Source organism: Strix uralensis, chromosome 7 (assembly GCF_047716275.1).
Source record: "Strix uralensis isolate ZFMK-TIS-50842 chromosome 7, bStrUra1, whole genome shotgun sequence".
Classification (NCBI taxonomy): Eukaryota; Metazoa; Chordata; class Aves; order Strigiformes; family Strigidae; genus Strix; species Strix uralensis.
The window spans coordinates 6,877,259-6,904,179 of NC_133978.1; the positions used below are offsets into that span (position 1 = coordinate 6,877,259).

At 38.7% G+C, this 26,921-nt stretch overlaps 1 protein-coding gene across 3 annotated transcripts in view; it reads left to right on the top strand.

Moving 5' to 3' along the window:
* CTNNA3 (catenin alpha 3) overlaps window positions 1-26,921 on the top strand; it is a 544,925-nt gene that overhangs the window by 494,730 nt on the left and 23,274 nt on the right. For all 3 annotated transcript variants that reach the window (XM_074874301.1, XM_074874302.1, XM_074874303.1), the window contains one exon: window positions 25,367-25,472. In XM_074874301.1, the coding sequence (XP_074730402.1) occupies window positions 25,367-25,472 (106 nt within the window). The remainder of the gene's footprint in view (window positions 1-25,366; window positions 25,473-26,921) is intronic.

Consider the following 26,921-nt stretch of genomic DNA (forward strand, 5'->3'; position numbering starts at 1 on the left):
GTAGTATTTATCAAAGTATGTATGTGTGAGTGGATGGGACTGTGGTCAAGCCATTGTTTCTTGAGTAATGACACCACATATTTCGTTGGTGCAAGCTGTGAGCTGTTTTTGTGGGAAAAGAGGACGAATGAGAGATAAGGTCCACAGAGTACTGCAAAACAGTCCTTGAGAGAAGGGGAAGAGCAGGAGATAAATCTGCATAGTCATGTCAAATGTTCCTTGAGTAAAGTGGAAGAATGGGACTGCGTGGCCTCCACCTCACTTCACATTCCTCCTTGGTGCCACAGCAACACAAATCACTGGATCTCCATCCCATCCTGTGTTTGTTCTGGGCACCATGTGTTAAGGAAATGTGTGTTTTGCAGATTTTTTCGCTATTTTGCTTTTCCCACACTTCCAACAATGAGGAATTAATGTTCATGCCTCATGTACATAAGCAAAGACAACTTAATAAAATGGGGTCATACTCAAATATAGCAAAATAACAAATAAGGTAGATAAACTGATCTATCATACCCATTGATATAAATACATCCAGGACTAGAAGCAAAACAACTACAGTCATAGCATACATTACAGCAAATACAACTTCTCATTAAAATAGAATTATATCTCTTGTGCCAGGAACAGTCATCTTTTGCCTTTCATCTTTGGGGACTACTATACTCAGAGGACAAAGTGAGTTTGGGACTCCCAAGTATTAGCTCCTGCCATCAGAGACATAAAGAGTGTAAAGCAAGAGGGGTTTAGGCAATAATTTAACAGCTTCCAGGCCTGTTTTCATAGGCAGTTGGGAAGCCTGTGGCAGGGCAGCCTCCTTTGGGAGTGTCAGACCAAGTTGAAACTGTACCTGTATGAGCAGCTTTAGGCCCAACATAAAGCCAGATGCAGTGCCACCTCACAGCAGTTTAGGTTGTGTAGACACTCTGTAGACATTCACCATTTATCAGGGACGGGCTGAGGTGGTATCAGCTCCCTAGCAAGAGGAAGCAGAGCACGCCAGAGGTGATAGCTATCTGCTCAGTTGCAGGCTTCTGCAGGGTCACCCAACACCATCACTCTGATGGGCTGCTCAGTTTCCATCCATGGTCATCTTCCTCCCTGTCCTTGAGGCAACAGGAGTGAGATCCTGAGGTTGTGAGGATATAGGCCAGTGTCAGGGAGTAGCAAAGGTCAACTGCGCCCTAAGAGATGCAAGCCAGGGTCCAGGGGTAATCCCAGTGCAGACAGAGCTTGCACTGAGCACAGCTCAGGCCAACAGAATCTGGAGCATATGTCTTACAAGGAGCAGCTGAGGGAACTGGGGTTGTTTAGTCTGGAGAAGAGGAGGCTGAGGGGAGACCTCATCGCCCTCTACAACTACCTGAAAGGAGGTTGCAGAGAGCTGGGGATGAGTCTCCTGAACCAAGTAATAAGCAATAGGACAAGAGGTAATGGACTCAAGTTGCACCAGGGAAGGTTTAGACTTCATATTAGGAAGCATTTCTTTACAGAACGGGTTGTTGGGCATTGGAATGGGCTGCCCAGGGAGGTGGTGGATTCCCCATCCCTGGAGGTGTTTAAGAGTTGGGTTGACATGCGCTTAGCAATATGGTGTAGTTGAGAATGGTCAGTGTTAGGTTAGTGGTTGGACTAGATGATCTTCAAGGTCTTTTCCAACCTAGATGATTCTGTGAATGCAGCAAGGAGCACAGGGTGCTGGTAACTAGATCCATCAGCAGTCCCAGACAAGGTAAGCAGTGAAGCAACTGTATGGTCCATCTGGGAGCAAAAGGAGAAGGGGCCAAAGCCAAACTCCAGCATGGGCATGAGGGGGTCCATCCAGTAGACAAGGTACTGGCAAGGTAGTTCCAAAATCCATCCAGAGGGTAAGGCTAGAAACAGAGCTGGGACAGGTATACCTGTGATTCAGGTCAAGGCTTGCGAAGGGTGCAGGCCAGAGCTTAAATTGAGCTCTTGTACAGAGACCGTGAGGGGAGGCCTCAGGTGAGACTGGTCAGGAGCAATAAGGCCTATTGGTGCACTCAGGGCCATGGCAACTGGAGCAGGGAACGGTTTCTCCTTTATCCCTTCTCTCAGTCCGTTCTGATGGCTCAGGCCCACCCAGAAGACAAAGCCAAGAAGTCAGCGTCCAAACTGGAAGTGAGGTCATGATCAGTGACATATTACAATTTGTTGTTCATATGATAATGTTCTGGGAAGTGAGTTTTTGTAGCATTCTCCAGTTGGCATGTCATTGAGCCTGCCTTTTGAACTTTAATGGCTTGATGCAAGACTTGTTTTTCTGTTTATTTTGCTCAAGCTGTTGTTGGGTAAGAACACCCAGCAATGTCTCCCAGAGAGATAAAGAAGTAGTCATTAAAAAGGCAAAGCACCTCTCCCAGCTTTTTTCCCCTTTAAAATGTAGGCCTATTTTTATGGAATTTATTTGCTATATTTTGTATGTGCTATATATTTTTTGCTATAACACCATATGTTCAGGTTCCTCCTGAATTAATTAGCAGAAATTAGAAGCTTAAACCTTTGGAGTATTTCCAAGAAATAAAGACTGGAAACTTTTGCAGTTATCAGCTCCTTCATTGGAAGTGTAGGCACATCAGTAAATTAATTATGACCAGAAATTTGACATAAAATATTAGTTACTTTTTTTTTTTGCTGTGAATTTAATGCTGATTCAACTGAAAGCTGTGCCTTCTTCTACAAGAGATCAGTCACATTCAGAGTATGATGTACACCTGCATTTCTCTTGCTATTTATTGTCCAAGGGTGAAAAAAATGGATTTACGGTAGTTACTGCACTGTTGACCTGGCTGGTGTTTGTGAAATAGAAGACTGGAGTAATTGTCAAGGCAGAATTTGTGAACTTGATAATAAAGATAGTACACAGTGTGGATACATAAAAATGAGTAGTAACTATTAAAAGAAAGAAGTCAAATACTAGTTGCAGATAGTGAAAAAGAAAGGAAACAGATCAGTGGGATGTTACTTTATAAAGCGAAAGGGAGTACTTTTGATGCTGTGTAGGCTTTGCAGTGGTGGTCACCACAATTTGCAGATACTCGTCAGAGGTTTGCGCACGATTACCAGGATAAGATGACTCTAGTAAAGGGGTGTCGTTTTCTGGACTGCTGCTCTGATCTTAGTGAGGGGGCAAGTGGGCAGTCTGGAGAAAAGGGAGGAAATGAGGAAGGCTTGTAGTCAGGGACTTCTCTGCCATCTTCTTCCCTCTTCTTTACCCTTAGAAGCAATGCTATCAACTTTGTATTTCAGGGCTTTTCTATCAGAATTTAAAACATGAAAGAACTTTGAAGGATTAAGTCATATTTTCCAAAGCAAAGAGATTTTGTAATATTTTTATGAGTCAGTTACTTTAAACAAATAACCTTCTTTTACATTCACATGTGCAGTAAGTCATAAGCACTGGAGAAAAATTAGACTTTGGCCCTTTGTGTTCTGGACATATCCCATACCCTTTAACATGCAGATGAGGTGAAGGCACAACACACCCTAAAAAGCAGGTTTTATGGGAGTACCCAGCCATATCCAAATCAGTTAGAGACTCTCCAAATTGTGTGCATGGCTTTGGTCATTTGGTATAGCAGGAGTACATTATAGGGTAGGGAGAGGAAGCATGGTTAGAATTTTCTTTTCAGTATATGACTTCAGTCTTTCCTAAAGCGTTAGTTTACTATTATTTTCCCCTCTTCCCTAAACTGAGTTACAGACCAGTTTGACAGCACTGTAGCACTTGCTATAGTCACCCTCCTCTGTGTAGATGAAGCCGTGGTTATTTCAGAGACATAAGGCCTTCATCTTTATAAAATCAATTTACCTGTACTGTTTGTCCTCCGCTGGTTCACCCTAGCAAATGTCGTAACTTTCTTCTGAGTGATCAATCCTCAGGAAATAATTTCAGTTGAACCTTTGGTTTCTTTATGGCCAAGAGTCAAGCTAGGATGGAGTTGCCATTTGATAAAATATAATTGTTCCCAGAAGATACAAAGAGCCTTACTGTATGATTTATTTTATTCAGTATCCTTTTAGTTTAGTTTTCTTTTTTGAATATGCATACTTCTGAGAAAAACTATTCACAAATGCTTACCTTGGGAGCATGTTGAACAACAGAAGCAGTGCTAAACTGCTGTGTTTTCTGCTAAAAATATGACTGGAGTCTGTTCCAACCTTTTTTAATTAAACCAGGACCTTTCAGGGTTCACATAGCCTGCCAATAGTTTTCACACTTTTTTCCAACACTATACAGCATTTTTTAAGATACATTTTTTATTCAGTGCCTTTGGTGGCTGCTGTTTTGGTACCCTTGGGGATTAGAACGCCATCTTTCTCCTTAAAATGGCACTGGTAGTGGCATTCAGCTTCTCATACTATGCCTCAGACCTGATGTAGTACTACTGTTCATAAAGGTTAGTGAACAGTTTTGCTTCTCCATCCTATTATATTCTTGACACCTTTGAGGCATAATACTGTAGGGCAGAAAGAGGTATGCCCGTACCAAGCCTCTGGCCCGAACTCCTCACTTCCCTGACATGAGCTGAGAGCAGCTTTCAGCTTTCTTAATATAACGGTGGCATTTCCCTTGTCATGGCCTATGTTCTGTGAGAGACATACCTCTGGTTTGCTGGAAAGAAGGTCAAATGAGAAATGATGGACAAAGCTTGTGTTTGGATGGACTGGCTTGTAGCACTAGGTTTTCTGTAAGCCAGATGGCTATTGGTCACTGTTACTTCAGTGAGGTGTGTTCACACAAATATGGTAAGACCTGCTCAGTGCATGGTGCTGCCTCCCTGCACCAGATCTTGTTTTCATCAGACAAGTTGAAGAACAAGGAGAGCAGATGCCCTTCCTTCTGCCACAGACCATGTGGTCAGGGGTATTATTGCTGTTTCAAGGCCAATTTGCAGAATGACCACAGCCAGTTGACCACTTGGAGGTCAGTATCTGGGAATATGGAGGCTGTGTGACCTTAATGTGAATAAACATGATATGGGTATTTTGGACTATCCAGGTCACGCAAATGTAGTCTTAATGCAACATACACTCAACAGAAGCAATACCATGATTTCTTTACTGAAAGATTGCATCATGGCTGTTACCCGAGCTGGTAGAAGATGGCAAAAGGTAGAAATGTAGAGAAATCTGTATCACAGATTGCAAATGTAAGATTTTCTTTCACAATACTTTCCCATACCTGTCTCAGTCCTGAACTGTTAAGGTCATCTGAGAGCTATACTTATTGTCAGCAAGTAGTGGATCAAACAATTCCATTAGTTCCATGTGCTCTGTGATGGCAGAGGGAAGGAGTGACACTGTTCAGTATACCCTGGGTGGGTGAGAGTTAATAGAGGGAGTTTCAGAGTTCAACAGGGTATCTTCATTTCATGGTAAATTTACTGAAAAGCTATTGTTTAAAGATATCTGCTGTAGTCATACTTGTTTCACAGACCATTGAGATCATCCCTACATATGGAGTTCTATTATTCCCCTTAGAGGAAGTAGCTGACATTGTCATTGAGGTCATCTTTAGATTTATGGAGAGGCCAAATAAAATACAATCAAAGTGGTAAAGGAGGAGGGGAAGGGGGTTGTGAGCACACTTTGTCCCACGTGCCTACCCCCAGGAATGTGTGGTATTCTGGAGATAGTGTGCTTCTGATTAGTGTTGTGTCAGAGAAAGAGGAAGCAGAAGAGTGTAGTTTCTGCTTTTCATCATTCAGGTCAGCTTCCCACTTTCACTTGGATGACTTGATCACTAACTTTCTTGCTATCCTGAGGTGGGTCTGCCTCTCTTTCCCTAGAGCTGAAGATAAACTGTATAAACTAGGATTAAAATTTTGAAACTACTTGGCCATTTACACTAACACCTTTGATTTATATTTAGCATTAAGTCATGGTTTATTTGCGGAGTTTTGTTCACTGGTTTAAACATCCTCTTTTTTCTGTTGGCTGAATCATCTATGCAGAGCAGCATATTCCTCAGTGAGTAATGGCTGAGAAACCTCTTCTGTATGTATGGGCCTGTGGTAATTGCTAGACGTATTGTAATACTCTGCTCTTCAAGATATTTTTGGGGGGCTAAATAGTTGTAAACACATCATAGTTCCCAGTTAATTTAGCACGTCAAGGTTTTTTTATACTGGAATATACACGATTCCATTTCTCCCTTTTGAACGTCTTCATTAATGCTGTCTGGTCTCTGTCTATATTGCTTTTCAAGTGGGCCAGTCAGAGGTAGCAGATGAGGACAACATGAATATTCTAAAAGTGATTTCCTTTAAGAGTTCTCAGTGCTTATACAAGAAGGCATGAGCTGCAGGCACCAGATGCTGGACATTTGTTACTAGCAACTGTGCTATGTTATACCAAGGGCTTTTGCTGTCATGGTGTGGGTAACACAGGATACAGCAGAAAAAGTTGCTGCCAAAGAAGTTACAGCTGTTGGAAGGGGTATTGCTAGTGTCAGTTTTCCCTCTGCTTTTCCTTTTATGCCTAAAATGCATTGTTTGCATTTCTAAATATTCAGCGGCTATAAATATGTAGGTCATTTCCAGATTACTCATTGCAGCTTATATCTGTCAAGAGTGGTCTGTTTTTCACATGTGGGGTTTTTGCAGCTTTTCTTTATGCAAGCCATAATTTTGCTTTTGCGACTTGCAGTTCAATCTAGATTAATGAGAGTCAATGAGTTACTTGGAGAATCTTATCTTTCTTTTTTTATATCTTTTTTAACTGACTGTGGGATTTTTTTTTTTTTTTCTTTTTCCTCAAAGGACACTTTCAGAGTAGTTTATGAAATTCTTTCCAAGAGCAGTTCTTGTGTACAATATGTCAGGGCCTGAGGCCCCACCATAATCATAAAGCTGTCTCAGTGGACCTCAAGTGACGTCTGGTTGGTTTAAAGAACAGTCAGTTGTTAGGATTGGGAATACACATCACTTCCTTACTCTCCCACATTCCCAAGTGAGAACCACTCAGATAAGGTCTAACTTTAGCTTCTGACAACAGGTAAAGCAAACAGAAGGAAGGAAGAATAATTAAGGAAATACTGTAGAGGGAAGTCCCTGCTACATTTCTCAATCACACTGCCATTCTTCTCCTTTATATCTTTGCTGCAGTGTGGAGCCTACATCTTGTGTTTCCTTTTCAGAGTCAGGCTGCAGTGTTTAACTGAGTGAATATTACTAATATTTTAACAAAATTTGGAAGAGTTGTCTTCCCAACCAATGTCAAGACAAGCCATGCTAAAAAGCTACACAGCCCCATAATTCTGCTCATGCAGGGAGAGACCCATTATAAATGTAAAGATAAATATGTAAGTAAACATGGCTGTTTAATGGGTCGCTTAACTGTGATAAAACAGCTTTTCTCATCATTAAAGGAGGGTTATTAATATAGAAAGAGAACTTCTCATGGCCTGGGACAAAGCACAAGCTTCAGAGCAGAAACCCTCAGGATTTTGTCGGGATTTTAGTGAACAAGCAGCTGTCTGTGCTGCATTGCCTGCCAAGTCAGTAACTTATTCCAGAAATGCTCTTCAAATTTAAGTCCTGTAGGCTGAGGAAACAAGCTGCAGCTATAGTTTTAGGCGTTAGAATAAAGTATGGTTTAACTCAGATGAAAAAGCAAAGTGGCATTTTTATTCAGGCCTATCACGTTACTTTTTGGGCATGTTGTATTCAACCGAAATTCTCTCAGAAGATACTTCCCCCTTTCAGTCCTAGGAAATTTCAACTACTGTGATATAATTTTAAAGTCTCATTCACCAGAGAGCCTGTGAAAAAAATATTTTCCAATGCTTTCATCTTGACATAGCAAAGTGACAGCGACACTTGCCGACGGCAAGTAACTTGCCCTACTGAATTATGTTAATTGTGTTGAATGTAATTTTCTGCAGAAACTGTGTGTCCAGTAAAAAAAGTTTCTAGCCTTCTTGGTTGTTAAGAAAACCTTTGAAGTACATAATTAATATAACCAGGAATGGCCTGTCTTGCTGTGGTTGAACGAGGCAGTTCAAAACAGTAAGTAATGATCTAAGTAAGGCCCAAATTCTGGCTCTAGATTGCAGTCTCTGCAGCCAAGCATTTAAGCAAGTGAGTTCTTGCATCACCTTGGGGAAGGAAATCCTTTCCTCACCCCTCAGCATTTTGCAGCAGGAATGATGAGTGCTTTCTATAGCCAGTCAGTAGCAAATTCCTTATTCTTAAGATGGGGGAAAAAAAAAGTAAAGTGAGCTAAGCAGCTTTGTACAACACTGTAAGCAGACATAACTGTCTGCCAGAGGGTATACATTCTAGCAAACAACACCTATGTTAATAATTTTTCCCACATCTTTGCTCTTTTTTTTTTTTTTTTTTTGTCATCAGTGATGGATTCTAGCCGGTGAGTACGTCCTCCTCTAATACTACCACTTATCTCTCACCACCATGTGGCTGCAAGAGAGCTTTCTTACTGATGTTTGATGAGCAGAACAGGAATTAAGACCTTCCATGTTTTAACTGCTCATTTGTTAGACTCATATAGTCAGTGTTGATGACTCACAACATTATTAGAAATCTTTCTATGTGTAGTACTTCATGTCTTGGCACTTGAGATATGTTATTGTAGGTGAAACTTACCTCCATCATCTTTTAAGTAAGTTTCATGGCTGTTGAGCAAATCCTGAAAATGCAATCCCTGAAGGCTTGGAAAACAGAAAGTAAATACAAAGAACTTCAGATTTATTATTTCAAGTCTCATGGTATTTATTTTAGAGCCTGACTCATGATATTTGAATGCTGGAGGCTGACAATACAAAGATTTCATTCATGCACCATGTTACACTGTGTTTATATAAGTAGTTAAGAGCAATGGGGAGAGCCCACCATGAAAAATGTGAGAAATTTGGGAGGATGGGAACATCGTGACCCTTTTCCTTTGATGCTGTAGAGCTGTTCATAACTCTGTGAGTCGTCAGCAGTATAAATAAGAATTTGTTTACTGACTTTTTTTTCAAAGCATGAACAAGGCAAGTATCAAATTGATAAAGTACAAAGAAAATACAATGCAGTCTGCCTCTAAAACTGTTCTTTTTCATTAGGCAAAGTATATATTTTTATTCTAAAAATCTGAAATTAGTTTTGTCTTTGCATAGCATTTTAAAGCCAGGTACTTTTTCAGTAAGAGTCAAGTAAGTAGTGCAGTCATTAAGACTATCTAGGACTGAAATTGCTTTATCTGGTCATGCCCATTAAGCAATTGTAATATGGAGGAAGTAACAGTAAAAAACATATCACCTGTTTTTTCTCAAAAAAATCAAACCACAAACAAACCTAAAAACCCCAACCCTTGAAATGCAACAAATAGGTTGACACTAGGTGGTGTTTTAGCTCTGAAGAGTTGTATCTGAAGGATTCTGATCATATCTGGTGTCTAAGACAACACTTTCAAAAACTTCTGTTGCCTTTTAGTCTGATTCTCTGGCAGTGCCACATGAAAGAGCAACTTGTCAGTGAGCTAGATGGTGTCTAGTAGAAATAAATGGGGCTAAAGTAGTATCAAAAAAGTCAAGGGAATTCAAAAATTCAAGCTCAACAATTCCAGCTTGTTCATCTTCAGTGAACTTACTTGTAATAAAGTGAGCTTTATCTGTACCTTCATAAGGGCTTAGAAATTAGGAGATGAGTTGGTAAGAGAATATGTCCACAGTAATGGTGAGTACAAATGTGTAGTGGCCATCATTAGTTGATGGCTGGGATATTGGAAAAGGATACTATGATCTTTAATTTAATAAACCATTATTATTTCCATAGTTTGAGGATTCTTAAAACACTGATGTAACCAAATATTTAAATAATTAACTGAATTGTCTAATTGTCTAAGTAATTAACTCTCTAACTAAATGCCAGCATTTCAAATAAGCGCATGATCCGTAGTACTCTGGCAGGAAGACATGAGATTTTCTCCTAAGAGACTGTGAAGCTGAACAAGAGCTTTGAAAATCAACATCCAATTTTGATGTGGGGAAGTTTACTCCTTTCCAAACTGAGAGGAAAAAACAGGTTGCAGGTTGCAAGGCACAAAAATTTTAGGGTGGGCTAATGCATGAGTAAGTAGTATTTACATTCCTAAAGATAACTGAAAGCAGTAGTACCCAGCTGAGTTACCTGTTTCATGGTCACCAGCCTTACCATAGAACATATTCTTGCAAGAGATCTCTCACATCAAAACACATTTCTATTAATTTTAGCTGATTTTCGTACTAGTTATAATATTAAAGCAAGTGTCTTTAAAGTAAGTCTTTCATACAACATACATATTACAAACACAACATATTCTAAGTGTTGTTATGGTAGAACTATATTGTTGTTGAAACAAAACTGCGAGTTAATGGTGCCCTTCAGAGGCCATAGAGGTAAAGAAGTAGTTCTTTGAAAATATTTTGATAATTGGTTCAACATGTAACCAGAAACTTCTGCGGTATTTAGAAGATGGCTTAGAGCCATTAGCAATCTAGCAATATGATTAGATATCCATATTAATAAACATCTGTCACAATGGCATAGCAGATGTGCTAGGTGCATATATAATGAATGTAAATTTTTGATGAGTACTTTCTTATTTTTTACTACAAAATGTTTTAATTACATTATGTATCATGGTATTTGTTTCATTTTGCAACACTGAAAGTGCTTTTATTTTTTTAAAACAAATCTGTGAGGACAGTTTTCTGATAAATTCTAAAATATGGTCTGCTAATTGAATGAACTAATTTTGAAATGTGAACTTTACTGTCTTCCATTTCTGACCTACAGCCTATCATTACAGACTTTTTGCAGCATTTTGGTTCTGATAATCCCAATTTTGGTACCTCTCTAGGCTCAATAGCATCTTTAATTCCAATTGCAGTTGAATTGATCATGCATGGGATGTAGAGTGTACAACTTCATGACTCCCTTTTTTAAATGTTAGATGTCACAATCAGGCAAAAATTGCCTTTGTTTTCTGAAGATGAAACTTGAAAACTTGATAAATACAATTATAAGATATCGCAGTTTAACTACCAGAAAATTGACTCCCTAACTCCAAAAATTTCTTTCATTCCCATGTTCTGTGTCCTAAACTTAATTCAACTTAATATCCATTTATCATATTTGCAAAATCTTTGATCATTGTGAGTTTTTTCTTTGCAAAACACTAGATGAGCACTCTGAAAGTCCATTTTGCAGTATTTTTAGATACCATTAATCAAATACATCTTTGTGAGCAAAAATGTTAGCAGGTTTCTGATAGCCCAGGTGAGTTTTTGAATCAACTTTTAGTATTAATTTGCATTTTTCTGGAGATTTTTCAGAAGACTTATTCCTTTGTTGTGACATACTGGGTAGTTAAAATTATAGTTGTACTACTGAGAGGTCTTGTTCTTTCAAGTAGCTTTAAAAGCTATTAATGATAGCTTGTAGGCAGGAGTGTTGAAAAATATGATTATTAATAGTACATGTTAACACCAGAAGTAGGATAGCACATGTAAACTCTGAAATTGGCATGATTGGTGACTAGCAAGATGATGTTAAATGTAGTAAAGGCATTCTGAAAGATTCATTTTGGAATCAACACTTCAGTGGAATGATAAACCCTTCAGTAAAGAATATTACAGTAGGAAGTATTGGCAAGAAAGAGGTAAAATGATTGTGCTGTGAATCAACTTAAAGTAATTCAAAAAATGTTAGACAGAAGGTAAAAAAGAGATTTGCAGAAGCTAACTGCATAGAGTAAAATAATGCCATAAGACAGACCTGATTGTAGTATGGCCTCCTCTGTAGCCCATGATATCACTGCCATTAATCAGTTTTGCCAGTTCTCCCAATTTTCTTCTGCATCTAGCAATACAAGTTCCTTTTTCTTTTTCCCTGAAGTATCTGCTTCTGAAGACCTATGGGTAGAGGAGCCTCTCAGGGCTCTGCTTCACATCTGAAGATATTTTTTGTTCTTCCAGCTATCATCTCTCCCCTCTGTTCTTGCAGAGGTGTCCACAGTGACTACAGTCATGGCACTGAGCTGAAGCGCATCAATGTCTCCTGGTGCTACTTCCTGGCAGGTTAAGGATGCTGGAGAGGATGACCTGGTAAAGGGTGACCACTCATCATAGCTGTCCATGCTAAGAAAGCCATTTTTTTCAGTTGGACAGAGCCTTAACCTTTATTTAAAAGTAAAATGGTTTGAGCTTTCATTAATAGAGATTAAAAGGTTGAAGACAGGACCAGCATGCAGCCTTGAGCATTAGAAATAAAACAAGCTCAAAATAATCTGAGTGGCACACTTTTTGGCCAGTTTTGTGATATTTGAGATCTGGATGAGGTTTTCTGATTACTGCGATTGAAGATAAAGTCAAAGGGAATGAGCAAATCCGAGATAAGAAGGGTTCAGAATTAAAACTGGATGTCGTTGCTACAGCTCTTGGCTTAATTGTGTTAAAAGACCTCTCAGCAGCTGTGTTGACACCTGCACAGACTGTATAGCTAGGTTCTGGCTTTCTTTTCTGTCTTTAGGTAGTCTCTGACAGTACCATCAGCAGGAAACATGTATCTTATGAGTCTTGTAACATTCTAAGTACAGAAAACTAAATTTGTAAAGGTGTGAGTTATCTCCATCATCCATTGAGAAATCATGTTTTCTAAATATCTCAAAGCTCCAAAGTGGAATTCTTTGTGTAAGTGGCAGCAGACCATATGTGGCAGTAGACCATAATGCCTGTGATGTTTTCAAGGCATATCTATGGTGCATAGGCAGTCCTTGTGTCAGGATGGCTGCATGCAGCAATGCATGCAGAATCAACAACACACCCAGACAATTAACAGGTCTAGGGAAGCGTTGAAAGGAGTTCCCAGGTGAGCTGGTGGCAGGTTAATATAGTGCTTTGCCTGCTAGAATACAGAGAATTGCATGGGGAATATTCTCCAGCCCTCATTGCTTGTCCTCACCCTTGTTCCATAGCTGGAGTTTATGGCAGAGTGGGGCTACCATGATTTGTCTTGACCAGCTGCATAAAATAGCTATGTTTGATCCAGTGGCTGTAGTTATTTCCAAGGAAGTCAGGTGGCAGATAGTGGAGCAGGATCCCACATTTCATATATTTATGTACTATGTGCCGAGTTAATCTGGGAGTTGTAATGAAAGCTAGAAATTTGTTAAGAAAGCAGGTCAGTCTGTGTGCGTGTGAGACGGGTTTACCAGACTTTCCAGTTTGTTTGGCTGGTATTGAAATCTAGATACACTACCTTTACTTGCAAGGTAGTCTCCAAGTAGAAACATTTACTCCAAAAGGTGTCTAATTCTTGCCACAAGATATATGTGGTGTTTAATGATGTGAACTATGACATACATGAGAGCAAACTGAAATCAATAATTTACCTTTCTTTGCAATTTCTACTGTCATCTGATTAGTGGAACTATAATCAACTGGATTAGGGAAAAAAACAGATCAAAAGTGTAAGCTCAAGAATGACAGATTGGTCATGTAGTACATATAAATGCATAATTACAGCTATTTGGGTATATAATACAATACAGCTGGCACTATTACCCTGTAATACCTCAGTGAATCAGAGGTCTCGTTGTGTGACTCTACTTCATGATGGTCTTTTTGTTTTATTATAATTCGTAAAAGAGCTCTCTGATCTCCAAGTTCGGGGTTTTCAATGTTTATTTTTGCATAGTGAATTTACTATCTCCTTTGTTTGCTCTCATGTTTGAAAATCTAAAAATCCATTAGAAGACCATTCTTTACAGTGTCTACATCTTTTGCTACCATCCAGTTTTCTTCCCCAGGAATAAGTACAGTGTACCATATATTTTACTCTGGGTTTGTGATGATGTAATTAAAAGCTTCTCTTTAACTCCATGCCCAGAGGGTAGTTGGCACCTTCAACCTTTAGCTTGGCCCTTCTGAATTTAAGTGTTTAGTTATGCATTTGTCAGACTTCCTAATGTTTTGATTTTTTTTTTTTCCAGTTTGTGCTTTTAAATTGCATTGATTTATTCTGTATTAGCTGATTTTCTACATCCAGAAATGATCATACCTGCTTGAGGCCAGAGGGGGAGGTCCTTTCATGCTCATTCATATATGCCATTCATTTACTAAGTGTTAAAACATGTGGGGTCAGATCCTACCATGCACTCCATCCCCGCTTTGTTCTAAAAACATGGAAAAGACTTCAAAAGTTAGAAAAAGATGTGACAATATGATGTTTCACAGAATGTGGTAGTAAATTAATTTAAATTCGTGCATGGTCCAGGAGTTCCCCTTGTAGTCATTTGCATCCAGGAAGCAATGGATGGACTTGGAACAGTGAACTCAGTACAGACAAGGTGATTGACTGAACTTCCAGCCATGTGCACCAAGAAGGATGTAACGAAGTGGTGCAGGAGCTCTCTGGATGGGGGTTCTGGAGTGCCCTTAAGGTTTCCCCAGGCAGCTCCTGCTGTGTTGATAAACAGCTGATATGGAGAATCTGGTCCGTCCAGACTCCCCAGGCAGTTCCTGCTGCAAAATTGATGAAACTCTACGCAAAAGATACTTGTAAATAGCCAGTAGAAAATGTTGCCACAGATGCAGAAGCGGTAACTTAGGACAGTCCTTTGTACCTCACTAAAGTCATGAGGATGAATGTAATTTAGTTAATAAATAACAATGGATTGATTATGCACAGGTTGGAGTGGTTGTGCAGAACCACAGGCCAGCTGAATGATAAAAACTCAGCAGAAGAATGGTTTGGGAAGTCTCTCACAATCCAGCTGAAGATGCTGTTATAAGGACACTTGAAATAGAGAGTTCAGAGAAAGACCAACTGTCCTGTTTTAGAGAGATGATTTCCCACAAGAGCATTACCCTGTGCCAGGTTCCCAGTAACTCAGTTTTAACACTGTTCATGAGTGTCTGTGCACTGTTGTAAAAATTGAAAAGGTAAGGTCTGCCACTAAGTTAATTTTTTTAATGACACAGTTAAATGAGGAATAAATACCCTCAAAAAATCATAGCATAGTGGTCATAAAGCACCAGATTCAAATTTGCTGTTTCTGTTTTAACCTCTACCTTTTGAGATTCACTGAATTTTAAGTGCTGTAACAGGCCTTCCTACAGGGTGTGTTCTGAAACAGTAAGGAAATAGTCTGGATATATACGTGGCTGGATTCTTTTAAAGGAAAAAAATTAATAGAAAACACCCAACAACTGATTTTCAGAACAATTCATTTGCTTTCTCTCATTGGAAAACTGAAAAGATGCACTTGGAGGGACAAAGGGAATGTTTCTTTCATTTTTTAAAGGTTACAGCATAGCAAGAGGATTTTATAAGACAATATTGACTTATTTAAGTGGCATTGCTATATGTTTGTACTGCACTGCTTACATTAATATTTTGTTTCATTAGTAACCCTCCAATGGCTTTTTTCTGCTTCCAGGCTGTTAAGACTTGCCTTTTCTAGACCATGTTATAACTCCTGTTGAAAATTCAACACATGGTCCACAAGAGTGGGAAGCAGATGGGCCACTCTGCAGTGGGAGTCCTTAGAGATAATGCTGACTTTCTGACTTGGCCGTAAGTCACCTCTGTGCTTTGAGAAAGTGCAGATATGGAGCTGCAGTGCTGTTATGTTTGAAACATACTCCACATAGCCAAACACCTCCAGGTTTGCTCTTTCAGCTCTCATGGGAGACAACCCTAAGTACCTCTGCAGACAGGCTGTCCGTGCCTACAGAAGTATTATAGACAGTGTGTCTGGCCTCTTTGTAAAGGACAAGATTTGACATCTCCTTTTGCATTGTCCACTTCATTGCACAATCCAGGTCAGACTGCAAGGAAGCTGTGCATTTATTAACATGTATGTGTACAATTTTAATGTTATTTGTTCATAACCAAATAGTTTCTACTTATGGAAAGGCTTGGATTTTAAAAATTACTGAAACATACAGTCTGTGAGCCTACTGGGTAGTTAGTCTCTGGGTAATTTCTGCTCATGACAGGGAAAATAGGAGAAGGGAGATTGATGAGGTAAACAGCAGAGGCTTTTCCTGTAATCAACAAAACAGTAGCTGTAGATATGTAATATAGCGATTAAAAATGATAGACATCCAAATTAAAGCCCATGACTGGTAAGGTCTGCTGACCTTCTTAGCAACTAAAAAATCAAAGTGTCCTTTGAAAAGCTGGATTTGGAAGCAGAAAGAGATGGAGAAACATCCAAGAGATAATGAGAGGAAAAAGAGGTGAGAAACAAATAATTGATGCCTGGTTTAGGTACTAGAACTCACTCACTTGTGATGTTGTGGTATTCTCTTGCATTGTACCAATAATATTTGTGTATGGATGTGATAAACAGATCAGAGGGACATTTGGGGAGAGATTTCTGGTGGCACGGGAAAAAGTGACTATGAAATAGCTAACTGGGGGAACCAGTTTCTACATCTGTAAATTGTTTCCTCTGTAACTATACAAAACGCAAATCATTGAGCTGTATGGATGGCATCTGCTCAGTAATGGTGTCATCAAATTTATTCTGGTGTGCTATATTGTACAAATCACTGCTTTTGTTACAATTTCATCTCTATTTTTAATAAACTGCTACAAGACACAGAAATGTTTCATGCACTTACAGAGCTGAAAATCTAAGAATTGCAGGCTGTTTCCATACTTATGTGCACACAGACAGACACCCTTGGAGTTTGGACTTCTCTTCCAGTCTTAGATGAAATATGTCATCAAAGTGTGCAGTTTATACCCAGTTGAGACCTGCTGCAAGAGGGCAGCTTCCTGATTTTGCACTATTTTTGTCACTACAAGCTTTTGGCATTCTTATTTTTTTTGTTTTTTTCTTGAGTCCTGTGTAAAATCTACTGATAAAATAATTTAGTAACAACAGCTAGCTTTGTGAAGGACTATAAAGTGCTCTTCATCTTCAGATCACAATGACAAGTTTGTTTTACATATATGTAAATATATATATATCTCTGTAATTATATGGTGTTTTGTTTTGTTTGGGTTTTTTTTTAAACATATACACCTCCTGCAGCTGGTCTCAACTGGATAGAAACTGAACATTTTCATTAACGCATTTCATCAGGGTTGACAAGAGAAATCCAAATGTCTTTGAGATTTGGACTTTTGGATTGATAGGTGAAGGGAAAGGGTGTCTGTCTGTGTGCATAAGTGTAAGTATGGGAAGATCTCACAAGTCTTAGATTTTCATCTCTGTAAGTGTATGCAAACATACAGACACTTCTGTGTTTGGTTGTTGCACATATAAATATTCAATACATACAACTCAGGGTCAGACATGTACAAACATACCCCTTTGATGTTTCGCTTTCCACATTCTGTTGTTGCTGTGATTAGTTTTGTCAGACTTCTTATTTAACAACTGGTAGTCACGGTTTCAGCTGCTCTTCTACCTCCCAGGCTACAGGTACAGCTCCTCTCCTGACATATCTTCTTTTCAGTTCCCACTCCTGCCTCATCTCCTCTCTCCTCTCTCCTCTCTCCCTCTCCCTCTCCCTCTCCCCTCCTACTATTCAAGTAAGATCAGCATTTTTCCCTTCTAACTGCTTCAGGATTTCTCAGTTTCAAAAGTGTTATGATTAGGATGATGGAGCAGCACTCTGCTATCTAGGACTACATTCAGAAGCAAGAATTTTTTGGTGTTAAGCCATATGCTTTTTTAAATTGGAGGCCAGAAACAGTACTTCTAATGACAGTTACTCTGCAACACTGTCATGTTCACCTTTGACCCTGCAGCCAAGTTTTCAGTGCCTGGATTTTTCTAACAAAAGTTTATACAGCTGACAAAATAGGCTATGTCAGCTTAGAAGAGTCTTTTGTCCTTTTCATGTTTAAATAGCTGTATTCCTACTTCGTTAATCAAAGCAGAGAGAGGAAGGAAACACAGAGAATCATTAAGAAAAGGTCTCTTCTGTGTTTTAATATCAAATATTTTGTCCAAATAGTAATACAAATGCAGGGCATTTTGTTTGTTGTTATGCAGTCACATTGTATTCTGAACATTATGCAGTCACATTGTAATCAGGGTCAGAAATGGCCTGCTTTGGGAAAAGTATGAAGAGGTCAGGAACAGACACTATTAAGGATGGACCTAAGGGATTCTGCAGACTGATAGCCAGGGACCATGACACTTGAAAGCAGCTGGGGGTGACGGGGGAGGCAGGGCCGTGCGGTTCCTGAGGGGCAGTGGCAGCCCATGAATGAGAATCCCTGTTGCATAGGCACGGCACCGAAGATGAACTACAAATATACCAAAGAGTCTTCATGATGTTTTGTGAAATTACCAGAACACTCAGATTTTCTTCAGAGACCACAACAAATGATCATGGTTTTAGTGAAATTCTGAGAATTTTTGACATCACTATCAGAATTGAAATTGGTAGACACTAAAGGCCTTTGAAAAATCTGCTTCTATATTGTCTAAGTGCTGAGAAAATTTTTGATTGCTGTATCTTGGTCTTGGGTGGCACAATACAAGAAGTAAGAGCAACAAGAAGAAATAAAAGACTGGGTTCCTCTTAGAGCAAAGCCTTCTTAATAACAACTTGCTTTATTTTGTAAAGCTGGTGAAAGCACAAGGGATCTGGGGAGAGAAGGATGACCTAGATAAGAAAATTACCAACATGAGACCAACAATGAACTATCTAGATAGTAGAATCTGCCCCAGAGCAAAAAAAGAAAGAAATCATAGGACTGATATAAATGTGTATTGATGTTAAAAAAATTGCTGTGAATAACAGTACTTTCCAATTCCCTTTTAACGACACATTGGTGTAAAGGATTTAAGTACTCCTGTGGATTACTACATTGGCCTTCATTTTCAATATTTCTTTAGCCACAGTTGCATTATCATTCTGTAAAGGTCTGGGAGAAGAGGGAAGTATAGTTTGTCTCCTGCCAATTTAATTCAAAGGAAAAGTCTGGACTTTTGAACTGTTTCTGTGTTCAGTATTTTTCCCACTTCTTTGGTTTCTTCAAAGCTAGTGCTGTAGAATTCATTGGGCTAATTATTGCAGGTTCATCCAGAAATCTTGTGTCACTTCCTACTGTTCCCTGGAACAGACAGTGGCCACTTTGACAGAATAGATGCCTTTAAGATAAGAGATGCATGATGTTATGTAAGATTTTGGATAGACCATGTAACCATATGTAAATGCCATATAATCCTCCTGAGCCACATAACCCAGTGACTGCAGTTGAAGAGGAATTTCCATGACAAGACTTTTCACAGAGCCTTACTGCTTACTCCACCACAATAAGCTGAAACTTAGGAAGCAAACCCAAGCCTAATCCATTTTGTTGGCACTCAGTCTTCTCTTCTCTAAATTGTCTTATGTCTTTTCAGGAATTCTCCTACAGAGACTTGTTACTGTGAAAAAAGAGAAAAAGTGTTACTTCTGCTATGTGTTTACCATTTTCCCATTGCCTTTTCTTCTGCAGCATGCTAGTGTTGATTCCTGATGGATTTGTGATCTACTGAAACTCCAGATTGCTTCTTACTGTCCTGTTGTGTAGGGATTGATTCTCCACTTGATGTCTGTGCATTTGATTTTCCTACCTCAATGCACATATCCCTTTTTAAACATATCTACTTTTTCTTCCCTACTTTTCTCAAGATAATTCTTAATTCCAAGTTTAGCCTCCCAGCCTATTTCCTTCTTCTTGCACATCAGTATCAAGTTTAAGTTCATTAAACATTCTATTTTTTCCTTCATTCAAGTCATAAAGAACTAAGCAACACAGAAACCAGGGCAGATCCCAGGAAAACCAGGTTCCTTCTATTTTTCCCTCCATTGTGACTCTGCAGCCCTTTGATAACCAGTCTGTCTTGGAATATGCTCTTCCAACAGTTTTGTGTTTCCCTTGCAATTATTTTGTCTAGACCACATATTCTTCAGGTAGTTTATGAAAATACAACAGGAGACAGTTTCAGAAGCCTATCTGAAGACATGATATTTACAGCTCCTTATCTTTCCAGAAGGCATAAAAGCTTATTTTACATTGGACTGACAATAGTTATCCTTGAAAAATCATGATAGTCACTTGGATGAGTGCCCTGACCTTCTTCACAAAGTCAAGAAATGTCCCAGTTGATTCCCGTCAACAGGGAGCCCTTGCCAACCATCAGCCTTATGCAGGCCAAGCCTGAACCCTATGAATGATGCAAGTTGGGGCTGCTCAGATGGACATTGGTCTGGGGTTGGCTGGGATTGCCAGGCTGGATCCATTGCTGAGTTTTGATTGAAACAGCAAGGACTAAAGAGATAGTTGTATTGCTGGGTCTGTACTGGTTTGGAGTTAGTGCCTCTTTTGCAGTATCCCCAGAAAACCTGTAATTACAGTGGGAGCTGTCAGGAGTTGCTGAGCTAGAAGTCAGGACTGATGATGGTAGTGGTCAGTGTCAGAAGCTCAAGACTTTAATGTGACAAAGACCACTCAGGTTGTGGTTTGGAGATGACAGCAGTTGAAAAGCTTAAGTTCCCACCTTGAAATGCTTGCAGTGCTATGAAATGTTTATGTCTGATGGTAGTTTATGGTGTTAGATGTATGTTAGGTAAGAGTTTATTTTTTGAGACTGACTAGTCAGTAGAGCTTCCTATTATTTCTAATGCAGGGGAAGTACAAAACATTTGCTGAGATGAGTACAGTGAGTAGGGGTAAGCCACTCAACTTTGCTCAGAGATAGAAGACTGTCTATTCCTGGAAAATATGATGGCAAAGGCCTTTTGGATTTGAGGTCAGAGCACAAGTTTCCATTAATGTAACAATTAAGAGAATATTTTTGATTGTTACTTTTCAGAGTGAAATTCCAGCGTGAAGGAAAACAGAAAATAATGTCCAATATCGATGCCTGCTAATCATTGTAGTTACACAGACTCTGCAAATACACTGTTTATCATGGCTTGGAGCAAGAATGATTAGATTGAGAGGCTTAGGTCTCTCACAATTTTCCAAAGCTCTTGGTGTCATATTAATTAACATGATCCAACTTTTTTCTTCTTATGATTACACTTTTCAAGAAACATTTATATGAAGCTTTTTATTCTCCTACAACTTTGTGGAGATACTTTAAACTAATTACTTTCATTCTAGTTAGACTTAGCTGGACGTCTCTCTCTCAAATTATTTATGGTCTATTCCCAGTTTCCTCATTGGAGAGAGCAGGTGATTTAATAGTAACAATCCATCGCTACCTTGGGGGCGTGTAATTGCTCATAATTATAGTACCTTGTGTTGTCTTTGTTTTCATAGCCTTGAATGTGTTATCAGCTTACTTAGCTAGTAAGCCTTTATGCTCAGAAATAGTGAAGTGTGAGGAAAATAGATGTATTAGGTCTTCTATGCAGTGAATCCAAATCAGGTAGTTAGAGTCTACTGTAGGCTGTGAACCCAATGAAATCACTGGGAAAGAATTTCAGTAAATGCAGTAACTGAGTTTGTGAGTTGAAGTTTGACGTTAATAATTACAGAGACTGGAAGAAGGGAAAAACTAGTAAGGTAAGGCTGACTGAAAAAAAGATAATAATTACATGGAATTATTAGCAAAAAAATAGAATTTATCTTACAGAAGAGGGGAAAAAGATAGAAAATTTGGTGAAGGAGAAGTTATATGATGCTGTTGGTGGGAAGGATTTTTTATATCTGTCTTTAAGCATCTGCTGTAGATGCATGAGCTAAGCTAATTTTCTTAAGCTTCTGCATGCAGATCTGTATTATCTATAGTAATTTGGTTATTTTTAATAACTGGACCAGTACCACAACAGTCTCACAGATCAGGCAGGGATACCTCAACACCTGGTGGAGACAGATCATGGACTACATCTGTAGAAGGAAAGGGATGTTGGTACAATGATATGGAGAGAGAACTAAGTGAAATATCCAAAAAAAAAAAAAAAAAAAAATCCAGACAGTGAGATGGATAGCTCAGAGAAACAGCCTCCTAAGAAAAGTTTTTTTTCATACTTCAAACTTGCCACACAAAATGCAAGTAAATATAAAACTGGTAGAAAGCTGTCTCATGGCTGGGGAAAACATCCTAGGTGATTTAATGGTCTTTTTGTGTCTCTAACATCTGGATTCAGGGAGTTAATCTGAGCTAGTGGCATTCTGAATCTGCAGATCTGGTGCTAAATCAGGAAAACTGGGAATTCACAAAATGCACAGCTGCACCAATAACATTAGAAGGCAACACGCATTGAAACGTAGTCATTCACCAAACAACATGAAACTTCTCTGTTAAATTTAAAATAAGAAAATTATTGGACTGGAAGAGACCTCAGAAGTGGACTTAAATCCTCCCATCATTCATAACAAATGTCTGTCCAGTCTCATCCAGTGGTGGAGATGCCACAACCTCCTGGCTGCTCTGTTCCAGTTCCTCATGATCTCAGCACCTCACCTGAATCTTGTTTTCCAGAATGTAAGCTCAGTACTACCTCCCCTATCCACTATGGCCATGACACTCATTTGAAGACTGTTACCATGTGTATCCTACAGCCTCTCTTGCTCATGCTTCCTCCTTTGTCTCACTCCTAACTTTCAAATTTCTATATCAAAGAAGGGTTTAAACTCTTTCGTCTTTCCTTATTGGTTACGTTTATGACATGTCTAACCATCCTATCTGCACAGTCTCCAATCGTGTCAAAACTTTATTCACGGAAACCCACACAGAAATCCAGCTGCAGTCTTAACAAAACTGAGAAAGCAAAAGACAAACTTTGGTTTGGGTATCTACCTATTTGTGTACCCTGGTGTGGCATCTGCTATTATTTTCGTAACAGCACTACCTCATGGACTCTTGTTAAGACTGACTCACTGTAATAACACCTATATCTTTTTTTAAAACTACTATACAGACTGTATCTCTCTCTTCTTGTGGAGTTGATTATTTGTGTCCAAATTTAGAGTTTGCAGTTGTCCCCATAGAAATTTCGTCCTTTTTTCTTCTCCTGTTTGTTTCTTCCATTTGGCTGGTGATTCAGCAGATTTGGTGTACTCTCCCAAGTATTCTTTTAAAAGTATTTAGTGGGCAGAATTGCCAAACTTCATAAATTGGGACTAATGGTTCATTATGCCATACCCCAAGGTATTAAACCTGTACTTTATGTAAAAGGGTCTGGATTTTACATGAAGGTAAAAAAGGAGCACAGATAGTTCTTCTTGGTTGTGTAGAAAAGGAGCCCTCTTTGTATGTGTAACTTCACATGCTGTTTTTTCAACACTTTTTAGTATAAGCCTAAGGCTTTCTTAAACACTATTTCTAAGCATTTATTTCAAGACTTAGCTGTGATTTATAGCTCATAAGCATTCTGCCCCACATTCATTAGAAAATGTAGTAGAGAAGAACTTGAACTGTTGGTGCAATTACGTGGCAAGTGGAGCAGAAGTCTTGTCAGTCCTCATTGCTGAGTGTTCCTCTAATGGCTCTCATGGTGGCCGTATCTGTGGTGGAAATACTTTCTTTTCATTTGTTTGAAATACCTTTCTTGGATAGAACTGCCTCTCTCTCATTAGTCAGATCCTCTGAGGGACTTGCACAGGTACAAGAAAATTGCTAGTTTAATTGAACAACTTCACCTTCAAAATACATGTCCAGCGTATCCTCAGATGTCAAAAAAGCTACTGACTGATACTCACAAGAATTACCTAAGCAGAAATTGCTTACACTGTTATGCCACCTCTCCTTTCCCCGCTTCTTTAATCCTGGGTTGTGTTTACCTTTTGTTTTGTTTGACTGATAGACTGGGTTGTAACTTTCCAGGAGGGTATTGGGCTGCTTGTAGTTTGTAAAGGACCTAAAGGACTTGTTATGGGCAGCTGACAATTCAATTGTGAGTTAGAAGGGAAAATATCAGGAAAGGCAAATGAAGACCATGCTGAAGTTTGAAGTACTTAATCCTGGATGCGTGGGATTGCATTTGCAAATTCATTCTCCACATACACTATTATTCTATAAACTGATCAATTTGCTAAATAGGTTTTTCATAGCAAGAAGATACCTTTCTGTAGAAAAGTAACATGTAAAGTACCTGATTCTAGGTTGTTCCAAATGTGGGCTTCAAAAGTTGAAAATAAGGAACTGTAATTTGTAAAGTATGCTTTTTTTGCAAGGATTAACAAATAGTTCTTTGCTAAGCAATATAATTAATCAAGCAAAGAAGAGATTAAACATTATCTGCCATGGTGTGTTGTCATCAGTGTCTTTTTACTGAATTAATTGTTTTTATAGTTATGTATGATGATATTTTTAGGCTACATGATTTTTTTACTGGAATGGTTTGCCTTCTTTATACATGAAATCATATTGACTTCAAGGAAAAGGGTCTTCTCATTCGAACAAAGAAGTATAGTAACTTTTTTTCATGTCATCTACTTCCTTTGTCCATTACAGAAATTGATATGAGACCTTCAGGAATTAAATGTTAAGTATAAAACTAAAAGTATTCTGTCAATGATGTTGAAATGCAAAGTTGAATTTATCAGGGTTGCTCACTTTATACATGTGTGTGTTGATTTTAGTTTAGCTGAAGTGTTTCAGCATTGGAGAAGCTGAAGCCCAAGAGAATGTGAAGATAATGGTTGTCAGTATTACCTACCTTAAGTATTCACATTTTACTTCTTAGGTTCTAGAAACATTGTCTTATAATTAAAGTTTTTTGGGTATGGGGGAGGGCGTTGTACAAAAAAGAGATTGGCTTCTTGACAAACTGTTCGCAAGAACTTTACAGTTTTTGTAAACTGAAAATTCTTCTTTGAATAATTTATGAAATTATTTGGAAAGTACTTTCAGATATGGCATATCTGTATTTTGAGTGGCATTCATTAGTTTTAATTGCAGCCCTGTTCATATATTTCCATTCATGCTTGTGTACACCAATTAAATTTTTAAAAACCAACTATTTTTCTGACCAGATACCCATAATGAGTCTCTGAATACATCATTGTGATGGACTTTCTTTGAACATACTTACTAGAAAATTCCTGGAAGGAAAAGGAACATAAACTTCATATAGCCACGCGAAAGGCAAATGGCACAATTAGTCTCTTAAAATCTGTATCCTCACGATTTGGCATAGGATGTGCGTCCAGTATGTAAAAACTGTGTGACATCTTTCTGGTACTTCCGCATCCAGATGATGCAAATCAATACAAATTTGTGGGACATGAAAACAAACGGTTGTGGGGAATGTGCATTTAATTAATGTTGCTTCTGTATGGATTAGTTGTTTTATTCAATGGAGTTCTTCTGTGACTAATTTGCGTGGATATGATTTACTCTCAGTTTTTGAATAACGTAGTAGGGTTCTTTGTTTCATTTGAAGGGGTAGAGGACCACTGAAGAACACATCTGATGTAATTAATGCAGCAAAAATGATTTCAGAGTCAGGATCAAGGATGGACGTCCTAGCACGGCTGATTGCCAATCAGGTAGGTTATTTATGCAGTAACGCATTAAACTTCGTCACAGATTAATCCATCCACAGACCTCCAACACCTAAGAAGGTCACTTACAAAAGTTCTTGTGACATTTTTAGATCTACCTCTCTGACTTTCCTTTTCTTCTCAATTTCTGAAGCGATGAATACATAGATCCTCTCTTAATGGTATGTGTGGATTCCCTTCTTCATACATATCAGTGTGTCTGTTTATATACACTTATACATATATAACAGATGTATGTGTACATATATTTATCTACATATGTATTTGTACATATGCGTGTATTTGTGAACTCCTTTAAGCTACGAATGCAACATTTCAGACATACAGTATCTATGAATATATGTGTGTACTTATATATAAATATATATATTTATAGCTTATTTAAGCTATGACCGCAACATTTTAGATGTATAGTACAGTCCATTCTTGACTTCCTTGGGTAAATTACACAGACACCACTTGATTGTTTCAGGTGAGTCAGTTTAGATGTGGGAACACAGGATTGTTGCATTGGCATAGAGTTCTGCTGAGCAGGCTTACTGTTTTGGACAGGTGCTAGGTCTCAGCACCACACTTAGTAAGGTTACTGACTTTTCTTCTCTGTCTTAGAAATTATTTGTTTTCCACCATAGTCTCTCCCTTTATATAGTTAGAGAATCTGTGCTTTTGCTGTACCTAGGTTATCTTTCTTCCATCTCTGCCCCCCCAACACTGTCTGATTCTTTGGCGTCAAATGGTTTTATATGTAAATACTTTTCTGGATAGTCAGTTTTGGCCTCAGCATACCTGCAGTCTTGAGGTGAATTTTTAGCATTTAGAAGAAATATATATCATCATCAAATGCAAAGTGCTAGAGCTATAAGGTCTACTTTATTTCCATTGAATTTTTAAAACATCAGGTAGCTCAAAAAGCCCCACCAAAATACCCAAATCAGGATCTCTGTAAATTGATAAGCATGATCATTTTCCTAGCTAAGACAACTGCATAGCAGTTTAGTAAATGAATACACCAAGCAACTCATCACATGCAGCCCTCCTTACTAAGTAAGGCTGGTTGTTTTAGGGCCAGACAGTGCCAGTAGAGTGTAGTGAAATGTTGCTGTGCAAGTATCAAATCTAAAGCATTTACATTCCTAGTCTTTGTGCCTGACTTTTAGGTCCAGGGTAGCATGGTATAGTCGCTGTCTTCCACACCCTCACATACTGTCTCTCTTCCCCTCACTTTTGATTTTCATTTAGTACGCTTGCTTTTCTAATATCTTCTATGAAGCAGCAACAACCTCTTAGCGTTTTCTGTCATATGTCTCTGAATTCCAGATAACAAGACAAAGCATTTCTGGTTTTGATCTACACAGTTGTGACCTGATTTGTGGAAAAACTAGATAAAATGTCTTGAGTCCCCATTTCTGATCTTGACAGATAGTTTTCCATCAC